Source organism: Semicossyphus pulcher, unplaced genomic scaffold (assembly GCF_022749685.1).
Source record: "Semicossyphus pulcher isolate SPU_LCO1_2020_fin unplaced genomic scaffold, fSemPul1.0.p SCAF_18, whole genome shotgun sequence".
In the NCBI taxonomy this organism is placed as follows: Eukaryota; Metazoa; Chordata; class Actinopteri; order Labriformes; family Labridae; genus Semicossyphus; species Semicossyphus pulcher.
In genome coordinates, this window is record NW_027211691.1 from 8,854,178 (window position 1) to 8,878,875 (window position 24,698).

Sequence of the window (24,698 nt, forward strand, 5' to 3'; positions counted from 1 at the left end):
TCAAATGAAGATAAAACTTTACAGTAAATTTGATACATGACAAAGTACAGAATGTAATTAGTAAGCAAATAAAGTGTTGGGACTTACACTGCCCCTGGCTCTACATTTGGTCCTCTCAGGAAGAACGGCACACGGATGTCAAAGTCATACGGCATCGACTTGCCCTTGACCAATCCGAACTGACCGATGTGGTAGCCATGGTCGGCTGTGTAGATGATGTAAGTGTTGTCCAGCTCTCCTGTTTCCTCCAGCATCTCATAAACCTGGGGAGTAAAATGAGCGACATGATGAGAAGATGTTTACAGTAATGACATGCCTCAAAGGAACCATTCAAAGTCCCTTAATAATTACACTGACCTTCTGCACTGAGTCATCCACGGACATGAGTGTTTGCAGCCTCTTCCGATGGAGGAAGTTAGTGAACTCCATGTGGATGGGTCTCATGGGGCCAGTGTACTGCATGATCCAGTGTTTGTCCATATTTGGGGCGTAGTTGTAGCTTGGCGTGCTAGGAGGGCACAAAGGAGGGAGAGGGATGAGAAAAAACTGGCTGCATGTAGGATTTATAGGACATATGTGTTTACTGTGCGCCTGCTGAGGTAACATAGAACCAAGAAGATCTTTATGGACGTCCGTTAAAATGTCACTTATCAGAGCACGTAAGACCCCGTTCGCAATGCCAAAAAACACCTGTCTGCTACTTCTCACAAACTCCTGCTCAGCAACAGGTGCCACAGTCGTCCTCTGCGTTCGAAACGTGTCAATAGCTTCTCTGTTTGTCGAAGGGAAATGTCCGAATACCCAGCGGCCGGCACCGTCGCTGTTTTTCCACACCTCTCTCCGGCCATCTCTCCCCTCACACAGAGACGAGAGTCTCCGTGCTCCGCTGCGCTCTTGGCACAGGCGAGTCAGTTGAGGGTTGGCACATGCTTAAGAAAATAATAGGCCCCAAAGTCAAGTTAGCAACAAGTTTTGGACCAAAAACTCGATATGTCATGGCGATTTGAAAAGGGGGAATAACGAGAAGGGATGAGGAGCGAGAGGCAGTCGTGTTTGTGGAGTTATAGGAGAGAGAAGCTTTTCACCCGATCGCTGTGATGTAAAGGACGGAGATGTTCAGTAGATGTACGTGTATGTATGAAGCTTTGTCTGCATTTTAAAGTGAAATAATGTTACAGAAAGAAATACTGATATTTAGCCCCATTATCAGGTTGTAATAAGCAGCCACGGGACAAGGTATCAAGACTTAGATACTTAATAAAGACCTGCTATGCTCTGATTGAGTGAGCTGCCTTCTGCCCTCGTCTCCTCAGGCCCGCTTTGTGAGGAGGGTGAACTCTTCACCCACTTAGCCAGGCGGTCTAATAAGCCCCACAAAGGGACCAGTCTCTGGGCAATGGGCCACCAAGATATGGGGCCCTGGGCACCAGGGAACCAGGAATGCAGGGGTCAGTGGAATGAAGCCGGTCCATAGGAGAGGTCGCACCTGCTACCTGTCGCATATAGGTCCTGTTTTGCGGTATTAGCCGTGGATTACAGGGCCCAGAATGTCTCCTGTCCTGACCTTACAAAACTTACTGTAGACACATCCCACATGAGGATTAGCGACATTCCCTAAAGCAACTACGACCAGAATAACTTTCACTCATTCCCGGTTGTGAAACCGCAGCACATCTACAGTGTTTAAAAATAAGTCAGGAGCTCTGCTCGGATCCAAGAGACACCTTCAGAGAGGAATGTTAATGACATTAACATCAAACCCTCCCCTGCTATTGTTGCTGTCAGAAGTACAGACGCTCATTTGATTTATGAGGCGGTTCCTCCTTCACTGCGGCGCAGCTGCTTCCCGACTCTGTGCATCATGAATAAGAGGTGTAGTGCATCTGCTGCGATGACAGAAAGCGGCAGACCAGACACATTTTCCATCATTTTTCTGCATCAGCAGATGACCTTATCAGAAGCTTACTGGCTTTTGAAGAGAATTACCATTACTAGAAATGGAACTGTGCCAAATTCATATCCATAAAAGGAACAAGCTACATTAAATCACCCAATAAAAAAAAGACTTCCAACATCAATAATAGCCACCTGTGCCTCCACAGTAACCACGCCACATATTCCACACACTCTGCACCTACACACAATCACTGGGGCAACCCCTTCATTCACCCACGGGCCCCAGCTCCACCCTGAGGCTCGAGCTGAAAATAAATTAATAATGTCACAAAGGGTGTTCCGAGGCGCACAATGCATTCACTGGGAGACACAGGAGGAGATACAGAGATAGAGCAAACTGACTGAGGGGAGGGGAGACAGAAACAGAGAGGAATATTGAGCAGTATCAGCAGCCTATGAACCCTACTTCTACTTCTACAACACCCACCCCTCCCCCCACCCAGTGTAGTAGTGCATCCTGGGAGCCTGGCCCACCAAGAGATGGCAGGGCATGTTGCCATGGAACGACCTCGAGTATTGGAGCGCTGCCTCTACTCAGTGATGAGAGTTGAGGGAGGCCAACGTTAGCTTGGCATAAGAGCAGGGCTGAACTTCTTAATGGTATGCGCCCCAGCTATTCTTGGATGATAAATCATTTTGATTTCACGCTTGCCGAGTCTGCGACCCTCGCAGCCCTGTCATCACTGGGGATTGAGGGGTGTGAGCACTGTAATAATGTCAGGTAGACCAAATCATAAATTGGATGTTAACAAGAAAGTTTCCACACAGCGGCAGATAAAAGCGGCAGGAACGTCTGTGTGTATCATTTCTAAATACAGGCCTTAGACCTTAATTCTTCATCTCAGAGCGTCTAAAATTCCAATGTAGGAAACCCTGATGAATGTATGTGTTCGAGCATGTGTGATAACTTACATGTGCTGCGAAGCATTGGGGAAGTGCTCGGCGTACTGCGGAGCCGAGTCCTCGGGGCCGTGAGGAGCAGCGTGACTGATGACCATCATCACTGGACGGTGAGGGTACACGCGCTTGGACATGCGGAAGAAGTTGATGCTGTCGTTGGTGATCAGATCTGTGAAATAGTCCTGGAAAAGAGAGCGAAAAACACTGTGAATAAATGGGATTTATTAGGTGCTGCGGGGTTAGAAACCCCAGCTACAGACGGCTAAAAGGGAAGGCGGAGTTGGGTAAACACGCTCAACAGCACCAGCTTTGATAAAAACTCGTTTGCAGTCCAATCACCGTGACATGTTGCTCTCCCTCATGCATTCATTTTCAAATACATGGAGAGGGGCCTGCGGGGATATGAACCGGGGCCATTGAGTACACTACATTACCAATCTGTCGAGTCAACAGCTGGCAGCTTGCCTGAGTGTGCGAGTGTGTGCGTGAGTCTCTGTGTGTATGTGTATACAGTATATGGGCCGTTGCCTCATCAGTGAATCTGTCCAGTATTGAATGTGACACCACTTGATGGTGAGAGGAGCCTGGCGCTCTCAAATGGTATGTTGTTATGACAGTTCCCAGCGTCTCTACCTACCCCGGGCTTTCCGTTCTCTTTCTCCTGCTTTACTTGATTTGTCCCTTCTCTCTTAACATGTGTTTTCTTTTCTTCTCGATGATTCACCCGGGGAGATTATTGAAAACACAAATCATACTTAAAAACCTCAACAGATAAAAGCCTGAGGCGTTACTGTGAGAATGAGTGGTGATTTGTATACAGGAGATGGAGAAAGGTCACCAAGAGCCTGAGTAAGTTGTAAGTGGCAAAAAGAGTTGGTACTTTAAAGAGCTTAGACTCAGGAAGTGGGGAATTGTCACATCAAACAGTCTGCAGGCGCTTACATTTTATCACAACCTTTATTCCAGGCGGATTCTCTCTTTCTTTAAATATACAGTAGGTCACACCCTGACCTGAAATCACAAAAGCTTTGCCAACTTTCCAACAGCAGACGAACCTTTCTACCTGCACTTTTGGCATCGCTGTCTGGCACACAACATCCGGAAGGGAGTGCCAGGCTCAGAATGAAAGGGTAAAGGGTGATTTCCCTGAAGTGAGTCTGGCTGATTCATCCTGTCTCTATTATTACGCTTTTATAGCTTTTAACGGCCTGCCGTCCGCACATGCCAATGGAGTGCTGGTGATTGCGTGCACATGGCAAAGCCAAGCGCTGCCATACTTGTTTTCTCCGTGTTAACCAGCTCTCTGAAAACGGAGCCAGTGCTGCTTAGGGCTCTGGCAGGTCGGGAGGAAGTGACAGTGTCATGGGGAATGCCTGGCCAGCGGCTATGAAATGGTCAGGGAGGTGAGGAGTATCGCTTTTCCCAGGACCCTCTGGAGAGGATGAATACCAAGTGGCAGTCACGTAATACAAACTCGTTCACACATGGTTTGATTTCCCATTGACATTCAGGCACTTTAACTTTAATACCAGCTTACATGGTTGGACTGTCAAAGCAGCAGGGGGATGTGGTGAGCGTTGAGGACTCCTAAGCGTCTCCTTTCATTGGCTAATCAGGCTGCTTTGTGTCTTCATGAGCGTTGTTGTGGTCAGAGATGGATCGTATTCTTACACTAAAACTGACACACAAAAAAAGTCTTTGACCAAAGCTTTAACCTCAATGAACTCATCCTCCCACAAACGGAAAATCAGATGGGGCTTAATTGAATGAAATCACTGGGTGAGTGCCTCATCTAATCACAATGTCTCAGTGTGCCAGAGGCACTGCATGTGGATAACCATAAACTTCTCGCCCTGTGTGAATCTAAAAAGAGGAGTTGTGTTTGTCCTCGTGCTGGCAGGTTCATGGTTTTTGGCAGTAAATAGCAAATAGTGCGTCCATTTGGTTTGAAACCACAATCTGCTGACCAAGCTCATGTCATGTAAACACCTGGGCCTCAGCTTGTGGGTAACTTTACACCTCAGTCCAAGTTGGCAGAGGAGCAGCAGTCCAAACATTTGTTTGCCCATCTTTTGGGCAGCCCATCTTGAAACTTGACACGTATCCAAACTATAAAACCCTCACGGATTCCTCGTGTGCCCAGGGAAACGCTACCTGGGAAGATATTGGCATAGAGCTGCGAAAACAAACTGACAGCTCTTGCGAAAACATTTGGGGAAGATTGATCACCCGTGCCATCCAGAGCCGCAGAAAGACAGTGTAACCCCAGTGTTCATCTCCAGAGTCTGACTGTGGTGCAGTGAAATTTCCCCTCCGTTTTTATTGTGGTATTTTAGCGCAAAAACATTCTGCAAAACTTCACAGTGAAAGGAGAGGGAGACAGACAGACAAAAACAAGTGAAGGGTGTTATTTATCACAGACTCATAAATAAGCTTCAACTTTACAGCATCTAAATGTTGAGGTAAGGTCATAATAAAGGGATGCAGCAGAGAGAGGGGAGACGCCACCTAGAGTCACTCAGTTCCCTTTAATTCGAATGAAAATTCCTGTCAGCCTGGATCACAACGCTGTGATAAGTGAAGAGCGTCACTGTCTGTAGTTAGAAGCGAAATTGAACCTACAATTTGTCAGGCGAAGTCTTTATATCAGGTCATAAAGGGAAAACAAATGAGTGATTGAGTTAATGCTCCCTCTTTAGATGTGATGGAAACATACCTTGGCATAATCGGCACCGTGTTTCTCCTTGTAACCATTCCGACAGACGGTGTAATTATAGAAGCGGGAATTTTTTATCAATCCAAGCCATTCGCGCCACCCAGGTGGGATGTAGCTGCCATTGTACTCGTTGAGGTACTTGCCGAAGAAGCCTGCGGAAGAGAAAGAAAGGAGAGTCTTAACCTGTGGATTTGTGACTTTATCTCTGTAGCTTCTTTTCCCTTGGCTTCCCTGCACAGCATTCTGGGATAGGCTGGGCAGGGAGCCAGTCCGTCCCAGAGAAGGCTAATTGCAGACTAACGCATCAGCTCGAAAACCGCAGGCCACGCTGCAGCCCACAGGACCCCGCTGAGCTGCCCAGTCCAACGCCTGCCCATCACTCACACAGACACTGTCTGAGGGGACGTGACAGCGACCTGGCACGCTCACCGTGTTTGCATTTCTCACAGCAGACAGCCAGGCAGGGCGGTGTGGAGTCTAGCTTACTGTAGAAATTTGCATTGAGGTAACGTGGAGAGGCCAGGAGGACATTTGAGCTGGTGGTGATTGACAGTATCTTGGAAAAAAAGTTACATGGTGCCCAATGATAGCTTAAAAAATGCCTGTTTTCCTTATTAAATAAAGTGAAAACAAGACCAGATGTGGCCCTTTATGCAGTGAGTGCATGTCTGCTCACTAACCTGTCCTGTAGCCGGTGTTGTTGAGATAGACGGCGAATGAGCGAGGCTCGTGCTGAGCTTGCCAGGAAGGGGAGGAGCAGTTCTCGTTGTTGGTGTAGGTGTTGTGGTTGTGGACGTACTTTCCCGTCAGCATGGAGGAGCGTGACGGGCAGCACATGGGTGTGGTGACGAAGGCGTTGGTGAAAGTTGTGCCTCCATCTTCCATGATTTTGCGGGTTTTATTCATGACCTGTAATGAACCTGGAGAAAAGGTAAACAAAGAAAATTAACATTGATTTTCAGTTTTTTTTATGTAACTTGACCTTTGCTGAGAGAATTGTCTAAGTGGCAATTAATTAGAATTCAGCAGCTAATATGCCAGATGGCCATCCGGCTCTGGCTTATGGCCGCTGTTTAATATTTCATGTGGGGAGAAAGACCACATAAATCCTCAATCAAATACCCACATCTAAGCAATTAAGTAAAACAAAATAGAAAGAAACAATTTAATAAACATTGATTTTTTTAAATCGACTAAGAAAAAAAGTTAGAAAGGTGGTTAGAACTCCTGGGTGGACCAGGATGTGTGCCAGCCTTACCCAACTCCACATCCTGGTCGTCGGTCATGATGAGGATAATGTTGGGCCGGATGTTTCTGCGGTCTCTCTGGATGCGACCCCTCAGCCCTTGAGCCCGGGTGGTGATGAAGGCCCAGCTGCCCGGAGCCCAGTCCAGAGACAGCAGGGCCACGCAGGCCAGCCACTGCACCAGCATGGTGCCGGAGAGGACAGGAGACGGGGACGGGGTAGGTGGAGGAGGAGGATTAGGGAAGGCAGGGAGAAGAGGTCCAGCCACTCACTCACACCCGTGCAGCTCTCGCAGCTGTGGTCAGCTGTGAAGAGACAGAGAAAACACACGGAGACAAAACATAAATAAATTGGGCTGTTTTGAAATGGTAGAAAAGAGGATAATTCTTTAAAATGCAGTCAATGAAATCCTAGATTCCCTCTTGGAACATTTAAGGCTATTTAGTTCAGAAACATAGTGTGTGCCCGGTCACAAATCACACAAAAGTTTATCCATAAACAGAAAAGCCAAAAAAGATTCTTCCGCACTTCAGCCCTTGATGGTCCACCAAGGAAAACTTACCCAACAGTTCAAACATATGTTGCATCCTGACTGAAACCCCATAAATACTCCCCCTTGAAAACAAAATCCCTCAACATCAACTCTCCTGACCTAAACTGAAAAAGATCACAGCAGCCCGTAAAAACACTTAAAACAACAAAAGTACAGCAAAGATGTAGAAATACTGATCTCACCTCAGAGAATCCCATAGGTCTCTTTCTGTCTGCTCTTTTCTCATAGTATCCCAGCGCTGTGTTTTTCACTCTGTCCCTCTGTATCAGATAACACACACAGTCACACTCGGAAACTCTCTATCACTACTGGAGAGCTGTTGTTCAGCTAACTGTGCCAAGACTGCAACCATTGGCTGTCTGCGCTCAAACACCCACGGCCTGCTCTCCTGTGCCGGCCAATCGCAGTCCACCTTCCACCTGTCACTCAAAAGTCACCCCCTGTTGAGTCAAGCGTGACAGAGGGCCGGTGGGGAGGATGGGACCACACTAGGGGGGGAGGGGGTTAGGGGGCACGGGAGGCGGAGAGAGGGTTCCGCTACATTAACCCCAGTGCCACTGTCGCCAATCACAGATTACCACTGAGTCATCATGGCACTTTGCAGCCTCTTGCTCACTTACAATGTCATGGTTGACCAAAAGAAGGCTGCAAATCCTTTTTCCTCAACGCCAGGAAAAAGTATGAAATGCATACTCACCTTAAGCCTGAGCTTCGACAGTAAATGAGCAATATTATGTCAATTAATATGCAAAACAGAGATCACACTTGTTTAAATAAATTCCAAAAGTTGACCATTAAAAGATGAGCTGTGTGGCTGTTAGATGAAGCTGTAACAATGAGTACTCCATCATCGCCTATAAAAAGGGGCCTTAGGAACGGCAATCATCCTGCCGAGTGGCACCATACTGCTCGCTATTCTGAGTTAATGGCCTGAAAACAAATGGCAGGTCTGTGACACCTGAGCCTGACAAACCCTACTGTGTGGCTCCGCCTTTAACTTCATCTCCACAAAGAGCCAGAAGCATAGAGTAGAAACTAGAAGAGGTCTTAATTTATTGTGTCTTAGGTAGATAAGACAGCTAATACAGTCAATAATTGAGCTGCGGCAAAACAGCGTCTCTCGCTTGGCCGGTCCTTTCAGAGGGAGGGGCGCAATGCACGCTGGGTGTTGGGCGAATGGGCGAAACCACGAGCTGTTTGTACAACTTTCGCCAATTTCAAATATCATTGCTTCTATCGATTACAGAGAACACCAGCTTTGACTGACGGTGGCTTTTTCAAGTGGCGAACCAATTCTATTGCAGACCACTGCCTGCTCATCTCTGATGCTCTGTTACAGACCAATAATATCGGCCCAATAATTTGCTAAACAAATGGCCCAGCAGAAGATAGCACTACAACCTCTCCTTATCTGCACATGAAATGGTTAAAAAGGTGAGTGTTGTTCTTTTCCTTGCGCTGAAATGTTGATCTGTTTTTCCTCTAGTGAGATGCTGCCTCCGATTGGAGCTTCAGGCAGAGATTTAAGAGCACTTTGGTCGTCCCTGCGTTTCAGATGAGCAGCGTCCGGGGCCAGCCAACCCAGTCATAGTAACAGCCCTGTGCAAACATTGGCGCCGTTTGGACAAACACCCCTCCAGCGCAGGGTGGCAGAGTGCACAGAACCTCGCTGTGAATCACAGACACAACGCAAACTACAGTACAAACATATGGTGACACACAGAAACTCATAAGACACTCACACAAAGGTTCTCTCCCGCAAAAAAAACAAACACATTCTCCTGCCGTGTCGGTCCAAGTCCTCCTACAGAAATGGAAAAGCTTCCCAGAAACAATAGACGCAGACAAAACTAGACAAGTCTCTATTTCTGTAAAGCTGAGGAAGCCAACTAGTGTAATGTTAGCACCCAGCGCAAATTCAATTTTACATGCCAATGCTTCCCAGCAATAGCCTCTTCGTGCGGCTGAGAGAAGTGAGAAAACGCACAAGAAGGTTCATTGTGGAATCTGATACAAACCTTGTGGTGCTGATGTTGTTAGTTATGGTGGTATCAATTGCGACACTGTGTGAAACAACTGAGATGGCAGGAAAGTGCCACGCACGACAACCAATGGGATGCAGGCACACGCTACACATGCTAAATGACACTGCTGCTTTCACAAACTAGAGCAGACCTCCCCTTGTCCTTTAGGTCACCTCTCATCCTAACTTAATTTCACCTGATCCACTTTCCTCACTGGGTCATCGTAAGTTCACCCACGACCGTAAGGATTCCTAGCACCTCTGCGTCTGCCAAACGAACCCTAAGATCATTTGACAGCTGTCCATGTCAAGGTCACCCCTCATTAAAGGGAACGCCAGAGTTATTATATTTGTGTAGCATCCTTAGTAACCTTTCTTGTTAATCTGACATATGTAGCTTTAAGCTGCGAGAGGAAATGGACTGCTAAGTGACAAGAGCATTGTGCATATATGAGCAGCTGCTGTTTGCTGCTGCTGTATGCAAATGCTAATACAAGTATAATATAGCCGCTCAGAAGTTATATTGTAACTGTTCTAAGATATAAAAATGAGCGCAACACATAGTAAATATGCACTGAGTTTGACTTGTAAATGGATATAAATCAGCAGCATAAAGCACATATTAAATATGCTGTCATAGTATTACATCAAATCAACATTTGAAAGTTGGAGAGTACTTTAATCATCCAGATCGAACAGTTTAAATACGGCTTTAATCGTTGCTGTTATCAGGATTAACTGTTTAAGATGAACTGAATTAGATCAGTGTGTTCAAACAGTCACCTATGATTGTTTTGCTTTAAATATTAGCTTTAAAAATAATTATTACATGGCTGATTAAATACATGATTCTGATTGGTTAATTGCAGCATTCCGAGGTCTGTTATTTCTCGATAATAGACTGTTGCTATGAAGAACAGACCGTTGCTAGGAATGCAGCTCTAATTACACAATCCGGAGGACTGACGGTTAAATGTTTCCATTTAATGTGAGTAAAAACAGCTAGATTTGCCCATTTTAATATTAGCTTGGTTAGCTCATTTTTAGAACGATACAGAGTTAACCGTTGCTATGTACGCAGCCTTGACTGTGAGTGTAACAGACTATTTTTAAACAGAAATATAATCATTTTTAAATTAATAAAATAATTTTCAAAACAATATTTTGTGTCAAATTGATTTCATAAGTAAGAAGCCATGTAATAAGCGGGATAATGTATAGTGAGCAGCTTGTTATCGCAGAATGAAGCAGGACTGAGCAGGACTCACTTTGGGTCACCAGGGTCTTTTGTCACCCTGAAGGGGTTCTATACATTATCCCTTACTTATCCAGAGTTTTAGTTCGGGCACACTTGTGGAGAAAAGGCAGCAGGGAAACCCAGCTCTGAACACTACATTCAAACTAAAGAGGTAGCTTAGAAAGTGTAAATACAAGAACAATTCAGGCAAATATGCATCTGAAAGATATTATATAGCTGGCTTCAAATCAGTTTCTCTGTTATTGCAACAGCTTATTACACGCCTTTAAATTTGAGTTAAAAAACATGTTGCCTGTTTAAGGGACCCCCTGAAAGTCCCCACTGAGAAAAATGTTTTATAAACCCTCTCATTGTGAATGAGTCATTTATTTATGTCATGTAGCGTGATATAAGTACAGCAGGTTTCCTCTGTACATCTGTGGAGCAGACAAGAGGTCTTTATTACTGGGCAGACTCGGAGGACTAGGAAGCACATTGTTTCTCCTTCCTCATTGTTGTGGAGGATTAGCACTAATGACCCTTTAAATGAGCCTTTACTGTACTCATCGTGGTTCATCTGGAGGAGGAATATTGGAGAGAGATGGGAGGAACGTTAAATGGCCAGGGGTTCAAAGGACTGGAACAAAAAGGCCACTATGGAGTTTCAGACACGCAGCTGCCTGATACATAAAAGATGTGTAATTTTCAGATTAATGGCCATCAACACTGGGGATGTTTAGCACACCTCAACACCCGGCTAATCTTTACTTTCATGATAGTAACTCTTTTTTTTACTTGCAGAAAACAGCTCTTTCACTTGCTCTCCTTTGGCACACGCAGCATTGCTCAGTGATTTGGTATGGCTGCACAGACAGCTGTGCTTTGTGCGCCGAGTAAAGCTGAACATAATAGAGTTGCTGCTTGTGTAACCATCCAGGGCAGTACTATTTGGCTGGTTGGCAGTTGTGCCCTCCAGTTAGGGCCTCAAACCACACACCCCGCTGCACCCTGACCCTCCTCTGACCTGAGTGGTAATGTGGCTTTGATGGTGGCTTGTTTAACCTAACCTCAGCAACGTGAGGCTACCCACACACAGGGGTTAAGAGGGGAAACTCTGAGGAGAGAGAAAAAAATTGATTGGAGGGGGTTCAGGGCAGAGGTATGAAAGTAACGAAACTCTCGTAAAAGTCTGCTTGTGATTGGCCGGCGGATTCATTTCAGCGATGGCAAACAGGCTGCATCTGGCTGAGGTTCTGTTCAGTCAGCAAAGGCGGTCGATGCATTTATCAGCTGTCATTGAAAAACAGCAGACGCACATGAGGGAATTCTTCTGTAGCAAACACACTGACGGACAACCATGAATCCTTGTTTCCCTTAAAGCAGTGAGCTGTCCTTTAATGCATGTCTGCCCACGCACTTAGTTCATGTTAACACGGATGGTTTGGAGGTGAAAGGGTTTACCTTCCAGCAACGAGATGCAAGTCAAACCCAAAACAGATGCCAGCCCCTCTACAGTAAATCAGTCACTCATAAAAGGCCTGACTTTTAAGGACAATGGACATTTCAAAGCACCTCAAATCCCTCTTATTCCTCTCCATTCTCTCTCGCTCCCCCTCTATTTGCCCAGTCTATCTCGAAGGCACAGACGAACAAAGGCAAAGAAAGGGGAATTAAAGTGACGGCATAGTTTGAATTCTGTCGAAAGAATAGGCTCAATGGTTAGAAATGATGGCAAAGGCCTTTCCACAAAGAGTCAACATTTTGTGCAGGAGCTCCACTGATTCCATTTCAGAGGGGAAAATGATTATTGCAGGGAGCTTAGATTAGGGTTTGTCCAAATATTTCTGTAATCCAAGGGAATTCGGCTGGTGTGCTGCCATGAGCTCTGACGAGGGCCTTTTACACTGAAGAGGGCCTGTGTCAGGGACCGCTGTGCCCACCAGGCCAAGCGCTGCACATTGTACCCACCAAGACCTGCCCGTCAGCCGGTCTGAGCACACTGAAGGAGAGCTCTGTCCCACTGCACCAACTTGGCTGTGGGTATGCGCTCGGAAAATGCCCAGACCTCGGTGTTTTAAGGCTCTTAACTCCACTGATTTGTTTGACCAAAATGCCCAAATTGGTGTCGGATCTATGAAGAAATTCCAGTGAGAAGTGCAAGGCACAAGGAGCGATCACTGCCTCTTTGTTCCGACATGTTTATTGCTACACAACTCTTCACCTCGACAGGCACATCCAGAATCTTTATTCAGTCCATGTTACAACTATAAAAGTTCAGATGTTACAGCTAGGAATGATTCCCATCCACTGGTATGCGGTGCGTTCGGGGTACAATGCAGGCCACTTTAATGAAGAAGAATGGCCTCGATTCAGTGAAATGTGAACCTGGAGCGAGCGCATTCACGGCTATTAGTGGAACCCCTCATGTTTCTCTCGGACCTGGTAAGAGACCCTTTGTAGTGCCAAGGCTGCCAGGCCACCCCATCAATATTATGGATGCATCTTAATGTATAATTAAATGAATCCTGGCCAAAAGACTTCAAAGTGGGAATGGCTCGCGGGCCACAGGGTGGTCTGTTGGAAACCATGAGGGGGTTTTGAGAAGCCTAAGAGGGAAATGATTAAAAAACACACAAGGTCATTTCAGAAATGAAAAAAGCTGAGTGTATTTATTTGTGTATGTGTGTGTGTATGTGTGCTCCTTTCCTAAAGGTGGTGTGTATACTAAGTGTTTGGACCGTTAACTAAGGACACTATATGTTAAGGTCCGTATATCTAAAGCCCCTTTCCCACTGGTCAAAAAACCTGCTAACACCCGGCTTTTTTGCTTAGTGGGAAAGGCTACTTTGGGCATTTAGACCCGGGTCAGATGACTCACCTCGGCTCCGATCGGCAATGATGGGAAAATAAAACCCGGGCCGACACGCTAATGCTCTTGCATAAAAACAGAACAACATACAATGGCGAATTTGTTTCGAGCAAGATGCAGCAACGCTGGCAAGACAACGAGGCGAGAGAGCTTCTTCTGATCCGAGTGGAAGAAGAAATAAGGCGACAGGTTTCTGGCACAGTTCGAGACACTGCGATATACACTGCGGCATGTTTGTGACGTCAGACGTTGATGCAGCAGAAAAGAGACCGAAAGGAGAATTCTCCTCTGGCAATGGGAAAAGAGACAACCGGCATTTATTAGCGGGTCTTCCTGGGTCTGAAAAACGAGCGTCAAAGCGCTCATTTTGGTGGGAATGGGGTATACGGGGTCTTACGTTGGCAGCACACACAAAGAGGGCACAAAATGTTGACTGGTGGAATCATTACATTTTGTTTGGAACCGTGATGGAAATTTTGGACATTCTGAGAAGCATTTGTTTTGCTTTCTTAGATTATATATTTGTGACATCAATACAAAAAGAATCCACAGAGGAATACATGATCCAAAGTGTTTTTCTGTACTTTTTTGAAGACGTGCTTCCTTTGTGGAGTTCTTCCTTTAGGTTTGCTTTTTAACTGAGGTCCAATTTTACGAGTGGAAAAGCAAATTTACCAATGAACAGGGTGAGGAAAAGGGCGAGATAAAGAGCAGGAGAGAGGGAGAAAAGCGGCAGGAGGAAGGGGGAAAAAGTGAATGAAAGCAGAACCACTTATCTGATTTATAGTGTGATATCAAAACATGGAATCACAATTAGAGGATCAGCAGCCACAGTTATACAATACGGCCCTAAAGTGAGCGCTTTCTTGTTAAATCTTTTCGAAGCCATGAATGGAAACAATTTGCGATAGACGATCTCAGATGAATAAAATTCATTTATATTCCTCCAGCCCACTCTCTTGTCAAAGCCCACGCTCCCGTCAGAAACACGCTATCAGGCTGCGAGAGATCCAGAAAAGTGGAAGTGAGCGGCAGGAGAACATATTGCTCGCTCACGGGTGGTTTTCTGGTCTCTTTGACGCGTCAAATATACCCCAGATAAATTATTCCTATTACCACAAAAGAGAGCTATGGCAAATTGCTTCAATGGCTTTCCACTGAGGTAATTGTCGAGAATAGAAAGATTGATTTCTTTTCCATGAAATTAGCAGCATGGTGGCACAGGAGCGAGGTACAGAGACAGAAACAGAAAGTAAGCGATTAGAGAAGTTCTAGTTCTAGTTTCTATTAAAGATGTGCTGTTTCACATTTTATGACATATATAATGTTGGATGTCCAGACTAAATGTGGGTGAAGATTCAAATCTGTAGGTAAAAGTATGTTGGAGTAATCACAAGGCTTCTCAGCTCAGTCTGCAGGCTGCTGTGAACGCCAGGTTTCACACAGTTTTTTCTACACGCTGCACTTTGTGACATTCTGAGAGCTGGCCAATCAAAAGAAAGCAGGCTTGTAGGGGCGGGGTTTCTCATTTCAGGCAGAGGCTGTATGAGGGCCTGCACAGAGCACCAGGGTGAGAAAAATGAGGAGTTTTTTAAACTGTAAATAATGCTAAGCTACACCACAGGTATCATGGAGTGAAATATCAAGCTTGGAATTAGCATAATACCCCCGCTTTAAAGCTTGGCAGTAGTTCAAATGTGTTCATGTTCAATGTAGATTGACACATGCACCCATCTCTTAGATAATGATTGACTTGATTTACTTAGGAAAGCTAGATTAAGCTAAAACCCATCACAAATTTAGCTTCATATTTTCAAATCTCTTTGTTCTTGTTTTTCTGTGCTTAGAATAAAAATAGTTCCCTCCTTACTTACTAAACTGACTGAAGATAATTTTGTTTAAGTCAATACAGACAGTGTTGTGTTTAGTGGAAAAAAAAGAGAAAAAAGGAAAGTAAACAGAAAATCCTGCTTTCAAACTCAACAAGCAGTGTGCTTCTGGGAAAAATTAAGACTTGAAACATTACATTTATAACTTAATTCCAAACAGACAGACAAAGAGATGACTGTATGCATCTGAATTACATATAAATTTAAGAAGAAAAACAGCTGTTTTGTCAGTGAAGATGATCACTGTGTATTAAGCTAAATGAGCTACTAAAGCTACTCCTTATCAGAGGATGCTTTCTGGGATTCTATCGCCAATGATTTAGTCATTGGGCTCCAGCCAAATGAGCAGAAATGAACTAAATATGACATAAAAAGTTTTATCTACTGGCCTATAGCTCCAGAAATCGCTAATCTAAGTGAATAAAAAGTGAAAAAGGATTTAACACTTAATCGGATTAAATCCTCTAAATTATCAGAGAACAAACCAAAATCACTTGTGAGAGGCAATCAATACAAAAAGGCAGATTCCTCCTCCTCAGGCTGTCGTGGGAGAAGCTCACTCAGCAGTGTAGTGCTGCTGCTGCCGCATGAAACCAAACACCCCTAAAATGTGGAACATGTGTAGGCATATTCTCTGGGAACTGTAGACAAACATAGACCATGAGAACCAGCCTGCGTGACCCTGGACGCCATAAACAAACTTCTCTGTGGCTGTGACGCACCAACATGATACCACTCATAAAAGCGCATTTGTCCGATTGCACCTGTGCCTGTTCAGCACTCCTCTCTGCCCGATGCCTGCGGGCATGACTGCATGTGGATATCATATAGTCTGTGTAAGTGCGCAAGTCATTCACAGAGTAGGAATCAGTCAGACTTAAACGCAGACAGACACGTAACCTGTAATTTGTACACAGGGGAGCTCTCCTTTCCATCGCCTCTGGCTCAGTGTGGCTTTCCAAAGCATGCAGTAATGTGTAATTTAATTAACTTTATCCTGCCTGGCAAAAAAAAAAAATCCACATCTTCCTGCATTGTATAATATCTAAATTAGGAAATCAACTGAAGGTATAATTAGCTTACAAAGCATATAACAGGAAGCTTACCGCTCCAAATCCCTCCATGCCTTTGCATTTGAGCCAAAGTTGAAGGAATGCAGTCGACACATCATCCCAGCATGTTCAAGAGACAGCAGCCAAACTCGGCTGAACTTGCCGCGGGCGCTTCAGGAAAAGCAAAGCGAAGATAATGCTGTCATGCAAAGCTGGACCTTGTCAGTTTAAACAAAGTTGCTCAACCTTCAATACGTCTTCCTAAGTATCCAGCCTTTCAGCGTCCACATTGCAAAGTCACAAAGTGTTCAAGTAAGGGCAAACAGGACCAGAGGCTACCAGTAGCACATGGCCAAGTCCACACATATAAGTGTTTGTGCAAGCACACACACGGGCAGAGGAGGGGAGCACTGGCAGAGGCTGAATGTGTTTGCCCGCTCTGGGGGAGAAAGGAAGAAAGGGAGCAGAAGAGCTGAAACAAACGCATGCTGGCTTCTATTAGTCGAGCTGTGGAGCGGGATGGAGGGGTGAGGAAATGTATTCATTCTCTCTGCCCTCCCTCCATTCCTGTCCCTCCAACCCTCCCACCCCATTATCTCCATTCTGGAAAGGCGGCGGATGAAAGGGACAACCCCCCAGTGGCAGCACTTCTCCCTCCAAACTTACGCCGACGCATTCTGACGGCTGCTTAATTGTACGTGATACAGGCAGGGCCCTTTCTCTTTCAAATCTAAAACAGATTGCTTCTCCCTGGGGAGGGGATTATTGGACAAGAGAGATGACAAAGCAGGGACAGTGCAGCCCTCTGGGGGGTGGAGGACGGAGGGGGGTAAGCTTGTGGATGGTGTGTGTGTGTGTGTGTGTACACGTTTTTCTATGTTTCTCTTTTGTACATGCCTGTGTCACAAGAAGATTATGTTTGTGTCCATGTGTTGCGAATGCGAGCACGTGTGAGTGACAAGCAAGAACGTGTGCGTTCGGATCACGGCGTGGATCTTTCTGTCCACTTCAGACCACTTCTTTATCACATGTTCACACCTCCCTCTCTCTTATCTCGGCCTCTTCTACTTTATCCCTCTGCGTCTCTCTTGACCCAGCTTTCACTTTCTGCCTCTTAAGCCTGTGCGGCATCTACATGCAGTGACATTTGAACAAAAGCTGCTCTGGACATCACAGAAAAAAAAGCATTCAAATCCTCTTTCTCTCACTTTGCGGCTAAAAGTGCGCATTATCAAATGAAGCCCAACAGCAGCTCCACGTCTCCTCTCGCTCTATTCATTCTCAGGAGAAAATTACAACACCCTGGTCAGAGGTCATTCCTGGCTTTGCAAAACCTTTTCTTCTCAAAACACATCTTATCTTTCCAACTAGTCGTAAAGCCAGAGACTCGAGACAAAGGAAAGAGATGCAATGCAGGGAAAAAGCAATATATATAATGTGTGCAAGCTCTAGATCTAAGGCTGAGGGATGAGGCATTCCTCCCAATGTGATGTTTGCATGCCCTGACCTTACCGCTCAAATGAGGGGCTGAACAAACACATGGGGGTGCTATTGTGAGCCACCCAACTCCCCAAAATAGACTTATGCAGTGTGCCGGTGTGCATCCAGATATGCACGGCATATTTCCCTGGAGATATGTCCTCAAAAGTCAAGGACACGTTTAAAGGCTGCATGCGAGCGCGCCGAAAACTCCACGTTTGATCGGCGAGGACAACAAAGGACCCGAGAAAGTGGCTGACTCATCTAAAGATAGCCTTTCCAGATCCCACGCAAATAAAAGCATGCCAAACGCTCGCTGTTCAAATACTGGTCATTTGCAGTGATAGGTCTGTGCAATCAGCTCCGGCGCTGCTGTGCAATCAGGCGAGTGTGAGGAACACTATGATTAAGTGGGAGAGATAAACAAGTGCTGGAGGAGAGGGTGGTTTAGGAAAGCTTTTCTTATGGAGAGAACACACAAACTATGGAAACTACACACAGAGATGATGAAAGGAGCCGACACTCTTCTAGTCTTAAACAGCAAAGCTGGAGAAACCTTTTTACTGGATGTGAGCCATATGAGCCCTTTCCAACCAAAATTTGCGTATTGACGCAGGTTTTTCAGCCCCGGGAAGACCCGCTAATAAATACAGATCGTTTCTTTTCCCACTGCCAGTGGAGTATCCTCCTTTCGGTCTCTTTTCAGCTGCGTCACCGTCTGATGGGCCAGAAACAGGGCGAACAACAAACTTCCCCTCGGCTCAGAAGAAGCTCTCTCACCTCGCTGTCTTGCCAGCGTTGCTGCATCTTGCACGAAACAAATTCGCCATTGTATGTTGTTCTGTTTTTATGCAAGAGCATTAGCGTGTCGGCCCGGGTTTTGTTTTCCCATCATTGCCGATCGGAGCCAAGGTGAGTCATCTGACCCGGGTCTAAATGCCCAAAGTAGCCTTTCCCACTAAGCAAAAAAGCCGGGTGTTAGCAGGTTTTTTGACCAGTGGGAAAAACAAATTTGCAGTTGTAGGTTGCTCTTCTGTATTTACGCGACAGCAGCCGGAACTTCAATGCGAGCATCGCGCCAGAAAGGGGGCGGAGATTAGCGTGTCGACCCGGGTTTTGTTTTCCCTTTATTGCCGATTGGGGCCGAGGCGATAATTACCCGGGTCTACTGCAGAGCCCGGGTTTGAATGCCGATTCCTACTAGTGTAACGGGTGTTAGCAGATTTTCTGAGAACTTTTAAGAGATTCTTAAATGCGACTTGTCTAATTTTTAGGGCACAGCTCAGGAAGTTAAGAGGAGCGTCACAACAGTCTGACTCAGCTGGGTGTTGATTTGGAGAGAGAAAGCGAGGGCAGGTTTAATTTGTAGTTTCGGAAACAGAAAGAATGGAAAAGGTGTGACACTTACGATACCTTCACTGCTCACACCTCTTAATGAAATGCAGTGCTCCTGAAAGAGACAGCACATCGGCAGTGCTTACATTACTTATAATAGAAGCGTGCCATGAATGCCTTTAGCCGTGTTTAGCAGTTGGCATGTCTGGGAAACCTCTGATTCACTGTGCCGGGCATTTCTAAAGTACACATATAAACACACACACTACTTCCTCTTCCTTTACACTCAGCCATTCATCATCAAAAGCACTTCACTTATTGCTTTCACACACCCACGCACACACAACAGTAGATTCTAGTGATGGCAGAGCTGCTACTGGAACAACGTTTGTCTTGGCAAGCGTCTGCCCCCCAGAACCTAATTATTTGCAGCAGCTGCTGCTCTTGTTTGTAACACAGCGAAGCTAAACTGTTTAAAGGATCTCCCTTCTCCTCGGAGCTGGCAGTCAGCGCCGCATTCTGAAAAACGCCCCAAAGCTGCTTTGCTTATGCTCGGGGTGAGGTAATCACAAATTGAATCTGCCGGGTGAAACTGAAGCAAAGGGAAGATTTATGGATCAGTCTCGTCAATAGTTAACGTTTGAAGTCGGGTATGACGGTGCCAATGTATTGAAATGTGAGCCAGGCTGTCTTGCTATTTGTGCCTGGTATAAACAAGCGGCTTTGAAGGGAACCAAAGCTTAACAGTGCCATTTAGAAAAAGCAGAAACTTCAGCTCTCCCTTGCATCTCTTTCAGCTGTTTCCCTCATTGATCTCCTCAAACAGCCAAATTCTGGACCCAAAATCTCCACTGGCCTTAAAGCAACAGTCATCACAACGCACTGGTGGTTGTGTTAAATACTTCAAGTAACAGGCAGGAAGTGTAGCTACGGCTGGTTTACCAAGGTAAACACAAATCCACACAACAGCAGCTTTCACCCATACAACCTCCTCTCCTCTGCTCTCAGGCCGGCTGCTGTCCATGCTGCACAATCTCCTTCACAAAACACCTCACACACACACACAAAGACACACAAATGCACGGCGCCTTGAGCTCGGTATAAATACTATGCATCATATTCCCACTCCACGGGCAAGCTTCCCTTCTCCGTTGACTGGAGTTAAATGGCTGAAGTGAGGTGTACAATCGGAGTCTCTGCTGAGCTCTGACAGTTTGTCCGCTCTTCAGCAGCTCATCCATTTAGCGTAAAGTGACACATGCTGCCAGGAGTGCACTCGGAATAAGATTTATGAAAAAACTTATCCGGGCTGAAGTGAGGGAATGTTAAATGCCACGCTGAGTTTGGGGCATGTAGCTATAACAGCTGACAGAGTAAATAAGGAAATCTTCACTAGAAAAACAGAGTCAGATACAAAGTTAATATTTGTCACCCATGTTGATTGTATAACTCACATGATGCCCCCACTGACACAGTTAATGCAGCATGTTTTTTTAGGTGACAGCAAGCTACAACATCCTCCATTCAGAGAACGAGAAATTAACAGATGGCTGCTTATGGATCGAGGAAAAAATGACATTAATGGAATGTGCTGCCTTCTAATCCCCTGAGACTGAGGAATTTGCGACGGAGGGAATTCCTGTCATTCAGGGGGAAAACTATGAAGTCCAGCACACACAGAGCTGCTGTACAGGCACCAGAGATTTACTGCACTGGTAGAGTCCCACTCCTGACTGCCTGCTGCAGCAGAAATTAACTGCAAACTGAACAAACTTACAGGCAAATTGTTGGAAAACAGCAGCAAAAATAAAAGACAGTGAGAAAATTAAGTACCTGAAAGGCAGGAGAGCAGAGTGCCGGCCGAGTGAGTGAGGATTCCTCTCTGTGTTTCCTTCTCACGTTTCTTGACCCACTCTCCCTCCGCTCATAGAGGGGTTTGTGTCTTGGTGCTGGGATTTTGGGTTGAAGAGAAGGGGGGACCACACAGCTCCTGGAAGACAACCTCTCTCCTCTAATCCTCTCTCCGATGTGATGACACTCTCTAACCTCGACCATCTGTTGAAACACGTCCCGGAGCAGTCAGCACCGCGCTGTGTCAAGAACCCCACTCCCCTTGTCCAATCACAGACCGGCTGCTGGGTGGCTCCTTGCTGCCAGGAGGCAGGGACAAGGACACAGCTCAGAGCTGAGGGAGACACACACACACACATACACACACACACACACACACACACACACACACACACACACACACACACACACACACACACACACACACACAGACACTCTACGAGATGGAAGCAAGAAAACCCCCAGTCATCGTAACCTGAGAGGCAGAGTAGGAGGAAGGGACAGGGAGAGTGAGAGGAGTGGAAAGAGAAGGAATGGGAGGGGAGAGAGGGTGAGAGAGAGAGAGCACGAGCAGAAAGAGAGAGAGAGAGAGAGGGAGCATGTTTGTGTGGAAAAGAAGAGATCGATCAAAATAAGATGGAGATGAACTTTTATGCTTTATCTTGTGGTAATGTTGCATAACAATTCTCACACATATCTTAGACTGACATCCATAAACACACACACAAACTAGTTCCCCCTCTGTCCCTGACCCCTCTGCTCCCATTCCTCCCATTCCCTGCAGCTGCAGAGTATGTGGTCGCAAGAATACAAAAAAAAAAAGCAATACAATTCTGTATTGGCTCCATGGTGGGAATGCTGTTGGCACTAAACTGTTACCTCTCCAGGCACAGAAGCCAAGGCAGCAGCCCTCACACCTTAGTGCGATAAATCCTTACAGTCCCTCGGCTGCATTCCTGCCCTTCACCACCTATTGCCTTAAGTTAAAAAAGGAGGGCAGAGGGAAAAGACACTAAAATTACAAAGCTCAGGAAAGAGCGAGACGGAAAGGGAACGAAAAGGGAAAAAGATAAGGAAGGGGTTTATGGCGAGATGGGCGCAGACTGATAAAACAAACTGTTGCAATTTCCTAAATGAATCAACCCATTCATGCAAAACACAAGGTGAGAAAAGCCGCCACATTAATCATTTTGTTGAACCACTGTCCTACTCACTGATCCGTTAAAAAAGGATTACAAGACCCCGATGATATTCAGGAGCCACTTCAAAAGGTCTGCCTAATGAGTTAATGCCCGTTTGATATCCGACAGCATCACAATGAGTTAATCAGAGGTGTGAAACGCCAGAGGAAGCCTTCTAAGTGGGTCATTTACATTCAGTAAGCAGCATCAACACCCCGGCCTCTGTTTCAAGTCTTACAAATACTGTTAAGATCAAACAGGTTTTAATGAAGACAATGATTGTCCCTTTCCAATGACTCTTCATCAATGGAGGATGTTAGTAATGGATCCCATTTTAAAAGCAGATAAATACGATACAATATTTGCTGCGCTCTTAAATCATAGCATAAAGTTTCATGCATGTTCAGATCTCTCATGTGTATCAGCTTTCCATTTCAATTACATTGCACCACAAACAGCAGAAAGATACTGCCAATCCCCCCCTTCATAGGTTTACATATGCGGATATTGGATTAAACTAAACAAAGCCTATTTTCACCAGGGACACGTGAAACTTTCCCCAGCTTGGACTGATGTTTGAAACAGGGGCAGCGGTGAGAGGGAAAAAAAGGGCCTTAGGGGGAAAGAGCTCAAATTAGATTAACTAAATTCACAAAGACTGTCCCCAGCCCCTCCTGCATGGCTACACACACCCCAACCCACACCTCCAACCCCAGCCCCCCATTCTCACGGCCGAGAGGTTTCCAAAGGGCCTTCAGGCAGGCCAGGGGCGACCAAATCCCTGCGCTCTTTACTGGATTAAAGATGGCTGCCGCACTTTGGGGAGACGGGCTGTTTTTCCATAAGCTGAGCACATCTGTAAACATCATAAATCCATCCAGACAGGGAAGGTTATCAGAGTTTCCTGGAGCTAAACATGGACCAGCAAGGGCCCACCTGGAAGACAAACTTTTCCAATCTCGCATGACCACTCTTACTCTGCGCTTTCCCGTTTCACTTTCACTGATGGACACAACAGCAACAAAACAGCAAGGCTGGAGGGAGGTCTATGAAACGGCCTCATCTTATGAATGACTGAATGACCTGCAGGGGGGCCAGCAGTCCTCTAACCTCCATTCACTCTCCTTCTCCCCATCTTCACTTGACAAAGAAGTCCAACATGGTCAATATGTGACATACATTCACATTAAGGTGACCAGTTTTCATATTTTAGACCTCTCCACTTGGGTCCACCATGTCGCACTCGTGCCTCTTCTCCAATTCTATTATTTAAAGTGGATCCTTACATCACAAACTAACTTCCCCCCTTTTCAGTCCAGCTTTCTAACCATCAGTTGGGCCTGCAGGTGCAGGCAGAGGCCAGTGTCGGGGGGCTACTCGGTTCACTAGCCCCATTCACTCTGGCTGAATGAGATACATCGGGGTGTCATAGCTGTGATCCACCCTCTGTGCCAGTACAGAGTGCGAGAGCTGGGGGAAACTGCCATGATGTGGCGGAAGGGAAGCCTAGGGGTGACATTGGCTTGAGTTGCATAGGGTCTTTATATGCCAAGCACATAAGTACTGCCATGCTGTCCTCGCTGTGTGATGCAGTGCTGTATAAGTATTGAATGTGTCAGCTTTGAGTCGAGATGTTAGACACTGGAGAAGACCTACATATACATCACACCAACTAATAAACTGTTAAGGAGCAGAGCGCATGGCCACACTGAAGAGGACAAATCTGTTTTCTGCAGCAAACCGAAGGAGTTTGCAAAGCAAAGCGCTCCACGGTGTTGTTGCTCCTCGGTGCTACATTTGCTTCTGTCCTGCTGCTTCTCAGGACCTCTTACTCTTCAGGGGGTCGAATCAGTGTCATCTTAAGTTGATGCCAGAGAGGCACAGCTAAGAGTTGGGGATGCTGGGATACAGCAGGAAAGCAGGAGAAGACACGCACAGTTGGTCATGAATGTGCAGAGCGAGGAGGAGAAATGAAAGGCAGGAGAAGGGAGGACAAGAGGGGAGACAGCGGGGATACAGTAGGGACAGGGGGGGGCAGCAAGGGTGAGGGGAAAATAGAAAGAAAGTGGAGAATGGAGGAGGAGGGTGGGGGGGGGGGGCACTTCTGTGGTTCGGTGACAGCTGAACACGCAGCACACGCATGTGGAGGGAGCTCTCCTCACGCCACCCTCCTGCTGTGTTATGCTTGTGCCCTTGTAGTGCACGTATGTGATTTAGCACGCATGAAAACCACACTGCTGCGCAGGAATGTATTGTGCACAATATCCTATATATGTACAGAAATGTAACAAATTCATTCAGAGTCACGTAAAAATGTAGTCAGTGAAGAGATTTAAAATTATGTTTGTCAAGTTGTGGATTGGATTCACTTGATTAAGCAAGTTTTTTTGGTGGGTCAACTTTCAAAAGCA

The 24,698-nt window shown here is 45.9% G+C and overlaps 1 protein-coding gene across 4 annotated transcripts in view; it reads right to left on the bottom strand.

The window, feature by feature from the left end:
- The window catches only part of sulf1 (sulfatase 1), a 35,297-nt gene extending 14,002 nt beyond the window's left edge, over positions 1 to 21,295 (bottom strand). For all 4 annotated transcript variants that reach the window (XM_069667357.1, XM_069667356.1, XM_069667360.1 and 1 more), the window contains exons 1-7: positions 21,089 to 21,295; positions 6,831 to 7,123; positions 6,253 to 6,492; positions 5,573 to 5,724; positions 2,869 to 3,038; positions 358 to 508; positions 88 to 263 (exon numbers count right to left, since the gene is read on the bottom strand). In XM_069667357.1, coding sequence (XP_069523458.1) covers positions 88 to 263; positions 358 to 508; positions 2,869 to 3,038; positions 5,573 to 5,724; positions 6,253 to 6,492; positions 6,831 to 7,005 — 1,064 coding nt within the window. In that variant the 5' untranslated portion in view covers positions 7,006 to 7,123; positions 21,089 to 21,295. The remainder of the gene's footprint in view (positions 1 to 87; positions 264 to 357; positions 509 to 2,868; positions 3,039 to 5,572; positions 5,725 to 6,252; positions 6,493 to 6,830; positions 7,124 to 21,088) is intronic.
- Positions 21,296 to 24,698: the final 3,403 nt, after the last annotated feature.